At 35.3% G+C, this 15,167-nt stretch overlaps 1 protein-coding gene and 1 pseudogene across 2 annotated transcripts in view; one reads left to right on the top strand and one right to left on the bottom strand.

Moving 5' to 3' along the window:
• Positions 1-15,167, top strand: part of LOC148950332 (regulator of G protein signaling 7-like) — a 245,472-nt gene that overhangs the window by 43,800 nt on the left and 186,505 nt on the right. For both annotated transcript variants that reach the window (XM_089092302.1, XM_089092303.1), the window contains exon 3: positions 8,914-9,010. In XM_089092302.1, coding sequence (XP_088948428.1) covers positions 8,914-9,010 — 97 coding nt within the window. The remainder of the gene's footprint in view (positions 1-8,913; positions 9,011-15,167) is intronic.
• LOC148950333 (uncharacterized) lies at positions 4,910-6,054 on the bottom strand (annotated as a pseudogene).

Here is a 15,167-nt window from a genome sequence, read left to right as displayed (position 1 = left end):
AAATCACACCATCAGATTCAGCGTATCAGAGAACCCTACTGTAGAGATTTCAAGCTCCTATTTGCAAAAAATTGGAATTTTGTATTTTTTGCCAGAAGAAAGATCGCGGGTGCGTGTTTTTTTGTTTGTGTGTTTGTTTTGTTTTTTTTTCCAAGGGGTGATCGTATCGACCCAGTGGTCCTAGAACATCGTGAGTGGGTTCATTTGAATATAAATTAAAAGTTCTACTGCCCTTTTTAAGTGACCAAAAAGATTGGAGGGCAGCCTGGCCCCTCCTCCACCCCTTTTTCCCCAAATTCGCCCGATTAAATTAGCCATGTTGTTTAGCATGGTCGAAAAGTATAATAACTATGTTTTTGAGGATGACTTAATACCCCGCAGTCCCCGGGGGAAGGGCTGCAAGTTATGAACTTTGCCCAATTTTTACATATAGTATTGGTTATTGGAAGATATACAGACATTTTCAGGGAGATGTCTCTGGTTGGGGGGTCGGGGGTTATGTGGGAGGATCTTTCCACGGAGGAAGTTTTCATGGGGAAGGGATATTGCTATGAAGGAAGGGCTGGATTTCTCAGCAAGTTAAATAAAAAATGAAGTTTTTCCAGCTGAAAATAAGGTACAGCATTAAAACTTAAAGCGAACAGAAGTTATTACGTATATGAGGGGGTTCACCCCCTAGTCAATACCTTGCTGTTCACGCTAAAGTTTTTTTTAGTACTTTCATAAGAGATATTCATTCTAATTAACCGGCTTTTGGGATTAAGGGGTCATTATTAGAGAATTGGAACAAAATTCGAACTTTAGCGTAAAGATCTAGGTGTTGACAAGGGGGCAAACCCCCTAATATGCGTAATAAAAATATATGAATAATGAAGTTCGTTACGTAAGTTAATACGTAAGTTACGTATATTTGTTAGTAACAAAAACGTTCGTAAATAAATTTAAATGTTCTAGCGCCCTTTTTAAGTAATTAAAAAAAATTGGACGGCAATTATGCCCCCTCCTCCACCCCTTTTTCTCAAAATCGTCCAATAAAAATTGTGAGAGGTTATTTAGCCAAAAAAAAATTAAAACTAATATGGAAGTTTCGTTTTAATTACTCATGTACGGTGAGCCAAAATCAAAACCCGCATTTAATAAAGAATGTTCAGAAGTTAAATAAAAAAACAAGTTTTTCAGCTGAAAGTAAGGAGCAAAATTAAAACTTAAAACGAACAGAAATTATTCCGTATATGAAAGGGGCTATCCCCTCCTCAACGTCTCACTCTTTACTCTAAAGTTTGACTGTTTCTCACAACTCTATTTTTTGAAACAATAAAAAACTTTAGCATAAAGAGCGAGGCGTTGAGGAGGGGACAGCCCCTTTCATATACGGAATAATTTCTGTTCGTTTGTAGTAGTAATGTCACTCCTTACTTTCAGTTAAAAAAAACTTTTTTTTATTTATAGCTAGAATAAAGTTAATAAGGTTAGCAATAAAGTTAATAAGAACTAGCTAAAGAATTGGCTATCGAATTATCCCAGAATTTCTCCAAACTGAAAATGCTACAATACTCAAAATTACTGCCATACTTAAAATAAGATTAAAATACATACTTTGCAGTAGATGCTAATTTCTTTTTGCACAAAAAATCCGAGAGTGGTGAAATCAAAATAATTTTGTTGTCTTAGAGTAAATCATTGAAATAGTCTAACCACTCTTTTTCGAAGCTGTTCTTTCATTCTATTCAATGTTGTGTAATAAATAAAGTTTTATATATCAGAGGCATGTATTCACTTTGCCTATCGTAAAGGTCATACGGCTTCAACGCTATCTTATCATTAATTAAAAATACCTTGCATAAAAATAGTTTTTTAAGAAAAGTAAAGAGCCATATTAAAGAGCCTATTATAGTTAAAACTCAAAAAGACCAGAAATTACTGTTAAAGAATAAACTAAACCCCAAACGAATAGAACTAAAAATTAACTATCTTACAAACATAAAGATAACAGGCGCAAACATAAATAATGAATAAATCTTAAATAAAGCTTCAATATTTTTTTCCCCCATAGGTGCTTCATATACAAGGGGTGGTGTAATAAAACTCGGAGGGGCTCATTAAATTGTAAATAATAATTTCTAGTGCCCTCTTTAAGAGTCGAATATAATCGGAGGTCATCAAACCCATGAACGTACTCAGGGGGGCCTCCGGGCCTGTCTCCCCGGAAATCTCATGATTTTTGTTTTTTCTCACATTTTTCTAATACTTCTCACGGAATAAGAGATTTGAAGAAGGTACGCCCAAACCGACTTTCTTCGTACTTTTCTACCAATCCCCCCTCTCCTTCACGTCTTTGTTCCCCAAATGCAGCCAATCAAAATTGTGAAATGGCAATTATGTCCAAAATACTCAAATGGTGAAACAATTAAAATAATTATGCCTCTGGGGTTAACAAAACCTCCCACTTCCCCCAGGGCAAGGGCTTTAAGCTATGCAAGCTGTCCATTGTTATGCATATTGCTACTTTGATACCTTGTTTACTTTGATACTTTCTTTACTTTGTTATTTTTTACTTTGAAATTGTTTCTTTGATACTAGTTTTGATACTTTGATGAGCATTCAATGTTGAAAAAAAGTTTGATTTTGAAATAAGAAATTTTTAAATACTTGAAACTTTTTGCAATCAAAAAGGAACAAAATTAAACGCCAATGACGCAGTAGGTTTTAGATTTTTATAGTGAGAGAAGAAGGCGATACCTAAACACTTGTTTATAGTGGTTTTGTTCGTTTGAAGCTTGATTTGCATATTCAATTTAAGTTTCACTCATTTTAGATTTATTTATTCATTTATATTATTATCTATTGTATGTTTGATACATTGATTGTTTATTTAATTTGTGTTCGTTTTGGGTTTAATTATACTTCAATAGCAAAATATTTTTTCCCATTTTAAGCTTGATTTGCACATTCAATTTAAGTATTACTCGCTTTAAGATTTATTTATTTATTTAAATTATTACTTGTTGTATGGTTTTGCTATGATTGATTTTTTAATTTCTGTTCGTTTCGAGTTTCAGTTATTCTTTAATAGTAATTCTGGTCGTTTTGACTTTCAATTTGAACAGGTATTTGTATCTGTTGATCTTAAGTTGAAACTGCCTTTACTTTTCTTGAAAAACTTCTTTTTCAAAAAGTTTTTTTTTCAATTAATAATTCAGTAACAACCATTAATGTTCCGATACCTATGCCTCTGAAATATCTAAAGTATACATTGGTAAACTTTATTCTTTAGTTTAAAGTCATAGGGTCGCAAATCAGCAATTTCAGTTGAATTAAAAAATTCTGTTGTGAATTAAATTCCTTCTTCCCGTCTATCGTTTACAGACGTTAAAATAACACGTTCCTTGTTCAACTGTGATTACTGAAATATCGGAATTGCGCGGTAGCATAATTACCGTGTTATTCTTCAGTCTTCATTCAGATTTTTGTTTGCAATTCAGAGTTATTTGTTGCGGTTTCTTGTTCCATGCCTTTTTCTTTAGCTTTATGGAGTAATTTTCCGTCTTGTCAAATTTTTCACGCATCATAGATGCTAAAAATTAAATCCTTCTTCCTGTTTGTCTATCCCAGAGTCACGCGAGCTAAACTAACACGCTCTTTAATTCCATTATAATCTTGTTTTATCTTCTAACAGCAGATTTCGTTGTGCAACGTTTTCTTTTGCAATTTATATGATTTTTGCCTTTTCTTGTTCCATGCCTTTTTCTTTAGTTTTTCAGAGTCATATGTCGTATTATGTAATTTTTTGTACATTATAAATTCTAACAAAGATACAACACCCCTGGGGGGGGGGGAATTATGTAATGTTTTGTCTTGAAATGCATATAAATATGACATCACTTACATCAATTTTGTTTTTCAGAAATTAAGGCTCTAAACGATTTTTTGAAACTCGTGACTTGTCTAAATCGTTTTTTCAGGCCAGGAAATCCCAGGGGGGCCAATTTAAGAAAAAATATATGGAGCCGTTTTCAAGAACAAAATTATAAATATATAAATACATACATATACAGTTGCTCGTTTAAAAATTCAAGATGTAGGGGAGACCCGCCCACGTTCATCACTTTTTTAGAAAATAATTTTTTTCTACTATGCTTGTCAACCTACAGTAAACTTTTTCCCACCAAAATTTACCTACACATTCAGGACATCAAGCAAAATTTTGATATTTTTTTAGCCTATCAGTTATAGCCATAATTCAAAGAACAATGACCTTGGTCAGATATGACGAACCTGTACGACCCCGGTACAGCTTCGCCATCCCCGGTTCTGGTTCGCCAAGCATTGAAAACCACTCTTAAAAAGATCAGAAGAGCCATTCTCATTTAAGAATATGTTTAATACTCATCAGCTATTGGTATAAGAAAATTTAATACAGGTAACTCGTATCACATTTGTCTGATCATTTTATTTTGTATGCGGAAAGATCGACACCAAATGTCAGCTTTTCTGATTGCCTTTTAGTCCCTCCGCATGAGACGGGTTGATCAAGTTTAATTTCCACTGATTGTCTCTCTACAAAAGCCTGTTCATCTGTATAAACAAACTCGTTTGGTTCAACCTTTTTGAGAAATTTGACATCAAGATCATCACCATTGATTTCTAGCACTGACGCAACATAGTATGTTTTCCCACTTCTTTTCCCATCGATTCCAGTGAGAATGAAATCACCGACTGTAATCTCTCTAGATATTTCAGTTTCAGCCTCGACATCGCCAACATTCAGACTCTCGTCACTGCAACAATCAGAATCAACTACAAAATCTTCAGAGCTGCTTTTATACTCAAATGCTTCGCAAAAAAGCTTCCTTTTTGGAAATTTATATTGCTTCGCAACTGTCTTGCTTAGTTTCTTCATTTCTAGCACTTAGTGTTTCTTGTTTTTCTTTTCCACCTCTTGCGGAATTATTTCTTTTACTGGTGTATCTGTTAGGATGTCTGCTTTCTTTCTATTTGCAGTTCTTCTTTTTTGATTCCTGGGAAATCCTTTTAGCACTGGGAAAAGATCTATAATTTCTGAATAGCTATCGTTAACAGAACCAGACATTGTAGCAGGCAGCTGTTCTGGACTCGAGTTTCTCAGGGGTGGTTCACTTGCACATGGTGCTTCTGAATATCGCGTAGAGTTACCTTCTGAGCTGAAAGGGGCCAGTGGTGGTACTTCTGGTCTATCGGAAACGGATGAACTTAGGTATTCGTGGTCTTTAAAAATTTCTGGGTTGAATGGATGAATTCCTGTGCAGCGGAACCCGCTGATTATGCTTTCTTGAGTAACAGCCTTGAAGTAAGATGAGCCAAGAATTTCTGCAACATTAGCAATGGCTATGGTTTTGCATTTGTTTCTGCTCATTAAAACTGCGGCTTTTCGATTGTAGTATGCCTTAATCGGAAACATAACAGAGCGATCCAGAGACTGCAGTTTATGAGTCGTATGTGGGGGCACGGTTAAAAGATTAACACCGTTCTCCTTAGCCAGCTCATGCAGATCGCTAGAATATCTGGTAATATGATTGTCCAAAATAAGAAGAACTGGTTTTGATTTTGTTGGTTTTACTTGACTAATAAAGTGGTTCAGCCAAATGACAAAGAGCTCGGTCGTCATCCATCCAGAAGCTTTTTCATTTCCGAATCCAATGGTCCCTGGTGGAGCTCCCTTTAGTAGGATATCAGGGCATATTTTTCTGTGAAAAATCATCATTGGAGGAACTGTATTTCCAATAGCGCTAACACAGATACAAAGCGTGATATTCTGCCCTCTTTCGCCAGACGTTACCTTTCCGACTTGCCTTTGGCCCTTTTCAGCAATGACATAATGCCTGGCTTGTGAACAGTCGATAATCCTGTCTCATCGACGTTCCAAATATTTTCTGGGCTAAAGCAGTGACGATCGTATAGAGTCCGAAGATTGTTAAAGAACTGCTGAACTGTAAAGCGGTTGAAGGCAGTAGGCCTAGCCCTTCCCAGTCTGGTAGCTTCTGCCTGTCGGATTGTAAGCTCGGGGTGTCGCTGCATAAACCCCCGATACCAATCCTCTCCCGCAGCTTGATTTTTCTCACCACAAGTTCATGAATCTGGAATTTTAAGCTGCTTCGACGTGGCGTATTTGTAACAAAATTGACGTAGCTCGAGTGGTGATAGTCCATAATGCATATGGCATATTATTTGCAGGTATTTGACAAGAGCCCGTTCTTGTTCGTCGGTAAAAATTCTACGAGTGGCGTATCGTGGTGAAAAAAAAGAGTGGCAAACCTCTAACCTCCAGCCCGTTCTTGCTGATTCTTTTCACATACTCTCGTAAGATTGCACAAGGAGTCTGGTATTTTATCTAAGCTTGAGCCTTTGAAACGTGCGTCTCAATGACTTTGAGCGCAGCTTCACGAAGTAGTGGTGGTTCAGACGTACCTTTTTTCCTTTTTGTAGTTGTCTTTAGCCCTTATTCGACGTCTGACGACGAAATAAAATATACAGTTAATAAAATACAGAATAGTGCACCAATATGCTTGATGTAACATTGAAGACTTTTGCAGAAGAAGTTTAGCCTACATGTCCAGTCTTAAATTTTTCAAAGTTTTCAGCCTTGTCTTTTGTCATGATGTATAACCTACTTATTTTGGCAATGAAACAAGATTGACTACTTCAAACTTTTAGAATATCTTAGTTGGATTGCCAAGTTTGTTTTTATCAGAAATATGATGTGTTCTGAACTTGAAAGATCAAATAAAATTTCAAGAGGTCTTTTTTACGTAGTAACCTCAAGGTAATACGTTTTGTATCAATATTCTTTGTCGAATGTTACATCAACATAACAAACTCTTAAATTTCGAATCAATGTCGCAACTTCTGGGCATGCAAATCGACTCGATCCAATTGTTTTTATCCTATTATTATTGCCAGTAACAACTCTTCATTTAGATGGGCTAGTAAAATACAGAATATTACTAGTAAAATACACAATATTTCTGAAAAATACAGAACTAGTAAAATACAGAATAGTACAACAACACATAACAAAATACTACACTGAAAACAAAATGACAACTCACCAGCCCAGGTTCACCAGCCATGGGTCGCTAGACCAGTGGCTGGTGACCCTGAGTAGGATATTTGTGGTAAACGTGGGCAAAGGGTCATCTACATGAAGTTTTGATCTAATCAGTAACTCTTGATTGATGGCGCCAAATGCTTTTTAGGAGAGTGGAATCATAAACTGAGAGATATATTAGGTAATAGACAATTACCAAATCTTTTAAAATAGCTCTTGAATAGCTTTTTTTCTAAGACATAAAATATAGCATTCTGCAGGAAAAAGATATACCAATTATTAAAAAAATTTACTTACAACTGAAGGCAAATTCTCTGCACTAATAAAGTATCGCTAGTAGATGGCTCTTCCATTGGCAAAGTTTCCTGGGTTTTGAACACTATGTGTTCGAGTAATTTTGAAATGACGAACCTGGACCGTGGTGAAGGTGAGCTGGTCTCCCCTATTGTCAGGTGCCCGAGTTTCGCTTCCGGGAACCCAATCCTTCACAGAACCCCACATTTTATAGATTTTGCATTCTCCTGTTTTGTTCTTTTTGTGATCTTTTCTGTCACTTCTCTTCTTACCACATAATTTGTTGGTTGAAATCTTCGTTTGTGATTTGTTGTTATACTTGTTGTCGCAAGTCATCTAACCGGGAATCTTGTTGTGATTCATTTTTGTCCATCATTACATCTGACACTTTTTCCTTGCCTTGTGCTTTAGCTGTTCGGATTCATTCATTATCTAGTAAATACAGGCTTTTTCAGATCAAGGTAAAGGCATCGAAACCTAAAAGAAAAAAAAAACAGAGAATTTGTTCTTCATTTGAGGGAAACTCTCCCCTCCTTAACTTCATCAAGCTACGCTAAAGTTTGATTCTTTGTCCCAAATACTTTAAGAATGACTTCCCAATCATAGGGATAATTGGAATGAGATAAAATTATCTTTCATGATACATCAAAAATCGAAGAGATTTTTGATGTGCATTTGTATTAAATAATAAAATGTTCAGTTCAAATGTTTAATAAGCCAATCGGTAAGTAATACACAAATACCCATTAACTATATTAGCTGCCCTAATAAATACTTTCAGTATAGCATTATAAATTTTTAGCGCAAACAACCAGGGCTTAAGAAGGGATAACCCCCTTGAAACAAAGGAATACTTCCCATTTGTTCTAAATTTTGGTGTTACTCTTTGATTTCGTTAACGGAAACCAGCTTTTTTAGCAATTTAGTTTATAGATAAAGGGTTAGATAGATAATAAAGTTACATAAAGTTATAGATAAAGTTACATATAATTAGCATAAATATTTTATTGTACTTACTTGTACTTGTTGCACGTTCAACCCGCATCCAGGCTCATCGTGGAGCCCAGCAGACGACGACATGTCTTCTGTCAGACATTTTGCTATAGGGTGTCAGGCTCTTTTATCTCACGCACTGACGATCCCAACGATCGTCATGGCCGTACGATGGCGGTATTTTCTGAACCCTCCGATTGGCTCCATACCAAACTTCACTGCCGTGTAAGAGATTCGGAAATAAACAATTTGCTGGTTCTTCATCAAGATCGCAATACTCATTGAGGGTGTCCCACCTTCCAATTTAGTAAGTTCTTATGCTAAGAAATTTGATGTGCTAAATTAAACGTAATAATTTTGTGCATTCAGGATCAGCAAAAAAAAAACTAGATTTCCTTCATTTTTATCTATATTCTGTTTTTAAATACTGGTTTTTAAAGTTTCGGTTGCTGTTTCCATTGTTTACTCTTTACTTTTTGTTAATTATAAAGAGTGGTTTGGAAAATTGTCTACAATTATATGCAATTTTCTTATTATTTTAGATGGAACATATAGTTGAGAGAATGCAGGATGAAAATAATGGAGTTCCCGTAAAAACTGTGAAGAACTTTATGACAAAAGTGCCATCAGTATTCACAGGTAAGTCTCTCCTTCAACTCAAGGAAAGCTCAGTTCATAGCCAATAGGCTACGCTATATAAAAGTATTTTAGTTTATAAGGTATTTTCTTTTATTGGTCTTCTTTATTTTTTCTTAAGCAATGCTAGATGTTATAAAATACCTGAAAAGCAGAATGAATCATAGCAGATGTTATGTGAAATTAATTTTAAAACATATTTTCGGAAAAAGAAGTTTTTTAAAGAAAAGTAAAGGCGCATATTAAGACTTAAGACGAGTAGGAATAAAGTCCTATAATTATTTAAACAAAAAATTACTATCAAACAATCAGTTAAACCCGAAACGAACAAAGATTAGAATAATTAGTCACATCAAACGAAAGACAGCAGACACTGGTATAGATGAAATGATAAATCCTAAAACGAGTTGAAATTAAAATGGATACTCAAATTAAAGTCAAAACGAACGAAAATTGTTTTGTTGAAAACTGTTTGTATTTTGAACAGAGTGCTCAGTTTTTCAAAACATCTATGTAAAATAACAAATAAATCATTATGATAATCATGATGACCAGAAAGAACTGAAGAAAGTACAATGTGTGTTGAATATACATATATTGATATTAATTCTTGGAAATCTCAGCAATTCAAGACTCAATGTTTCATTTAACAGTATTGATTTTAAATTTCATATCATAATTATGAGAGAATGCATATAATTATAAGAATAATTATATAATTGTAATAATATAGCTCTTTATATTTTCTGGCAAAATTTTTGAAGGGCTTTTGTTTAATGATTTGCTGGTCGTTTTTGATTGCCAAATATTTATTGTTTGCTAGTATGGTTAGTGTTTCTCCACTTTTTCAGGTTTTCGGCTTAAGAATTCAAATATCGGATCCTAATTTAAACTTTTAAGTTGAATAAGTTGACTTTGGTGCTGTCTTTGATTGTATTCAGTGAAAGTATTGCATACAATCCGTTCAATTTGAAAATAAGGTTAGGAAATCAAGGTTTGAAAATAAGATTTTGATTCAACTGTAATTTTGAAATAATATGCTCGAAGGAATCCTCCTCGGAGAACGTACTATATATTAAATAAATGTGAAAATGGGATAAGAAAATGAATATACATCACAGGCATCACTCAACTCTCTTTATTTTGACTCTTAAAACTCTTATTTTCGAATTTGACGTGAGCGTTTTGGGGTGTGGAAAAGATGCCGTTCAGACAACCTGGATGTACGTTTTTTGTTTTGATTGACATTAACATCCTTCTCAAAATTCTCTGAAAGTTCAAACTTACTACCCTAGTCATTCTTAAGATGTTTCAAATACGCTTTTTTGACTAATTGGATGTAAAAAGTGTCTTTTTTTTTTTTTAACATCCCCCTCAACATTTTTTGAAAAATTTTTACTTAGTTACTACACAACTAATGAGATACTGCAGACACCACTTCGACAACTTGGAATGACATAGTATCTTTTGATTTAGTTCAACATCTTCCTCTGAATTTCCTGAAAGTTTCAAATTCTGAAACTTTAACAATTTATGCCTTTTTGACAATCGGAATTCACAAAGTATCTTTTGACTGAGTTAAACATCCTCCTCAACATTCTCTGAAAGTTCCAACTTAATGTAATTAACTTTTCCTGAAAAATTTCAGACATACTATTTCAACAACATGGATGCAGACGGTGTCTTTTGATTTAGTTCAACATGCCAAATAACAATTCCTAACAGTTTGAGCTTTATCATTAAAACCGTTCCTTAGATATTGCAGCTATACCGTTTTTAAAACTCCGATCCACATCGTGTCTACAAGTTCAACATCTCCCTTAATATTCGGTGAAAGTTTCAACTCGATACCCTTAATTGTTCTTGAGAGGTTGAAGATAATAATGTTTTGACAATTTGGATGCATATAGTAATTTGGTTTAGTTTAATATCACCTTAAGAATTCCCTAAGAGTGTCAACCTAATACCTACAGCTAGCCCTGAAATCAGTAGAACTCACATGAATTTTTATGACCAATATAAGGGTCGGATATTTTTGGGACAGAGGAGGGGGAAGGGGTGGTTCAAATTGGATATACCACCTTCCTGTATATGGTCTTGGGATTAACCTAATTTTTAAACAGTATTAATTTTATATGGTCTTTAGAATAAAATTTACCACATCAACTGTAAAATTGCGGTGTTATTTTATGGAAGACTTTTTGGATAAAAGTAGAGGGTTTTAAAAGTTTTTAACAAAATAACCTAGAATTTTCTATAAATTAGTGTTGGAGACTTCATTAAATTATCACCCGGGATTGAATTGGCTCCTTCCCTATCTGTCTTCTTTCTCCGTTGAAAACACAAAAACACACAGCTTACCGGTCGCATACACTTTGGATCGGATGGAGCTAATTTGATTGGAAGTCGGAAGTTTTAGTGCCCTTTTTAAGAGTCAAAAGTGAATGGAGGGTAACCAGCTCTATCCTCAAGCCTGTCATTCCCCAAAAATACATCTGATCAAAGTTTTAAAACATGTATTTTTTCAGTAATGTTGAAATGTTGGGGATGTCGACCCACCCAAAGTCCTCAGAGCAACAGCTGTATGTTAGACAATTTGTTCATTATTTACATATAGTATATGTTATTGAGAAAGGTATGCATGTTTAAACTTTACTTTCCAAGACGACGAATGACACTCAGGTGATCCTTTTAGAAAATTTTAAGGGGAGTATTTAACCAAATCAAAAAATGGTATGTGTATAAGGATTGTATTGTAAAGGGCGTAACTCAGGAATGACTTGAATATATTAATTTCGAGCTTCTAGGAAATGATAAGGGAGACAATCAAAAAGGTCATATCTGCTTGCCACTAATGCTACTACAACTACCACCACAACTACTACCACGCTATTCAATTTATTATATTGAGGAGAAATAAGAACTAAATCTAAACACGCATATGGCATGCACATTTTCAAGAGAGAGTATCTCAAGAACTGACTTGGGTATGAAGTTGTAACTTTCAGAGAATTCTTAAAGGGAAACATCATCTGACCAAAAGGCAATGCGTGCACACTACTACTAATACTATTATCACTGCTATATTTAGTGTTACTACTACCACTTCAACTACGACCTCTATTGCAACTACTTGTAAGTCTAAGAGTATTGAGATGAAAGTTTCAAGAAGTATATGAACATACAAGTTATCAAAAAGACAAATCAGCAATGTCACAGCAGTGACTAATTGTATTAAGTTTAAACTTCCAGGACTCGATGAGAGGAATGCTCCACTGACCAAAAGGCAATACGTTAATATTACTATTGCTACTAGTGCTACCGCTAGTACTATTAATACTATTATTAGGAATATCCGTACTACCAATGTGATACCATTAAAACTATGCCTAAGGTTATGAAGGTAAATTTTTCAAGGAAGTTTGTGGAGGGAAGGTGAACTGAATCACAACATGCCTTCAGTATGCAGGTTGCCAAAAGGGCGTAACATCAATATATTAGGAACAGTTTGGTGTGCGATGTTAAAACTAACAGGCCTTGTTGTGGGGTATGTTAATCTAAACCAAAGAAAATATTTGCACCCTAATGCTAATGCTTCTATTGAAATTACTACCACTGCTACTATCATTGCTACATCTACTACTACTACTGTCACTAAAGATACGGCTACGACTTTTAATTTTACTGCTACTACCACTACTGCTATTAGAATTAAGGGTATTAAGGTGAAAAAGCATTGATATATTGAAACTGTATGAAACAAAATCGAAACACGCTATGCCAACACAGGTTGTCAAGAGGCCCTACCAGAAAGGCTTCAGGAACGGTTGATGGTATTAAGTTGAAACTTTCAGCGTGTCTTGAAGGGGATGTTGAAGAAACCAAAGCTGCTATGCGCATACTGCTACTTTTGCTACTACATCTATTGCTACTACACAAGCTAAGGGCATTAAGGTGAAGCTTTGAAGGAATATTTAGGTGGGTGTTGAACTAAATCAAAACAAACGATTAACGTGGGGAATTTCAAAAAGTTGACAAAGCAATATCTTAAGAACCACACACATTATTAAGTTAGGCCTTTTAGGGTAGGTTGGAATGGATTTTGAACTAGCCAGAAAGCACTATACGTATACCGTTATTACTATTACTGTTACAGTGACTTTCGACACTAAGGGTATTAAGGTGAAACTTTTAGGGAACGTTTAGGGGGAGTTTCAATGAAATTAAAAAACTGTATGCATGCAGGTTTTCAAAATGGCATATAAGCAATATCATGGGAAGCACCAGTTTATAATACCTAGAAATATCACTGAAACTTTTGAAAGAGCTGATTTGATTCAAAATTAAAAATCCTAGTAACCTTTTTAAGAGTAAGAAAAGATTGGAGGGCAAGTAGCTCTTCTCCCAAGCCCATTCTGTATCCAAATATATCCAGTCAAAATTTTGAGAGGGTCATTTTGTTCAGAATAGTAGAACGGTCCAGCAACTATGTCTTTTGGGATATTGGACATGCCAACTACTACTTACTACTACTAACAACTCACCGTAGCACCAAGCCGCCTAAGGAAAACACAACTACGCACGCTTCTCATCCATCCCAGTCTATTCAAAGCCTCCCTCTTTACACCCTCCCAAGAAGTTCCTATTTCCTCTAAATCTCATTTTATGACATCCTCACACCCCAACCGCGGAAGACTTGCTTTCCCTTTAGCCCCAGACGGTTGGCCGAAAAGGACAATCTCTGGCAATCTGTCCTCCTTCATCCGCAAGACGTGCCCTAGATATCGCAAGATTTCTCTCATTATAGCCCTAGAAAGCGGGATTGAACCACACTTTTCGTACAGCCTACTGTTTGAAATACGGTCAGTCAGTCGGGTACCCAGAACAATCCGTAGGCAATTTCTCTGGAAAACATCTAGCAAATGTTCATCCGCTTTTCGGAGCGCCCATGCTTCAGAGCCATATTTGACCACTGTCATCAATGTAGCTTCCACTATTCTAATCTTGGTTTGCAGACCTATCTTCCTATTCTTCCAATCTTTTTTTTGACTATGATAAACGCCCTAAGCCTCAGCTATTCTACAACATCTTCACATCATACAACATCTTAACATCTTCACTGCGCCCACCGTCTTTATTAGAAATACTACGAAGGTAAGTAAAGCTGTCGACCAGATCAATCTTTTCGTTACCAAACGTCAACTTTTCATCTTCACTTATTCCTAGCCTTAGTGACTTTGTCTTCTTAACATTTATTTTCAAACCTATTCTAGCACCGTGAACTCACAAAACCTCTAAGAGTTAATTCATTTTGTTCATACTTTCATCTAGGATACTTAAATCATCAGCATAATCTTATTCCAGGAGACTTGTTCCTCTCCATTTGATTCTGTGGTCTCCTATTGCCTTTCCTGTGCTTCTTAAGACCAAATCCATCAAAATGATCCATATAGATGGGGATAGAATACAACCCTGATTAACACCTGATTGAATGCGAAACCAGCTGCTAACCTCATTTCCTACCTTAACCGCAGCAGTGTTATCCTCATACATAGCACTAATCACTTTAATGTATTTGTCTGGTACACCATACAAGGATAAAACCTTTGCTAAAGCTCTTCTATCAACAGAGTCGAACGCTTGCTTATAATCTACAAAACTAAGAACCAATGGTGTTTAATAACTCTTTCTCAATTATTAGCCTAAGAGTGTAAATTTGGTCTCTACATCCTCTACCTTTTCTAAAACCGCACTGTTCTTCTCTTAAACCTTTGTCTACAAGCATCTCTCAGTCTAAAAAAGTATCATATTACTAGTAATTTGCGACCTACAGAGACCAGACTAATGCATCGATAATTAACACACTCACTCTTATCACCTTTCTTATACACGGGTTTTATAAAGGCTTTCCTAAAATTGCTACGTACTTCCCCTTTCTGAAAAATCATATTCATAATCTTCAGTAGCTTATTTCTAACCTCAGAGCCGCCATATTTAAGAAACTCATTTACCACGCAATCAGCATCTGGAGCCTTAATTTTTAACCCTTTTAGTACTGCCGCTAATTCTTCCTCACAAAATCAAAATGTATTATGTGTATGGTTGCCAATAAGACACCTAGACAATATATCGAGAACAACTGGAGGTATTAAGTTTAAAC

Source organism: Artemia sp. Qi Xiang Cuo, chromosome 7 (genome assembly GCF_049724085.1).
Source record: "Artemia sp. Qi Xiang Cuo chromosome 7, ASM4972408v1, whole genome shotgun sequence".
Lineage (NCBI taxonomy): Eukaryota > Metazoa > Arthropoda > Branchiopoda > Anostraca > Artemiidae > Artemia > Artemia sp. Qi Xiang Cuo.
Note: the sequence above shows the minus strand (reverse complement) of the source record. Positions and strands in the feature narration are given on the sequence as shown.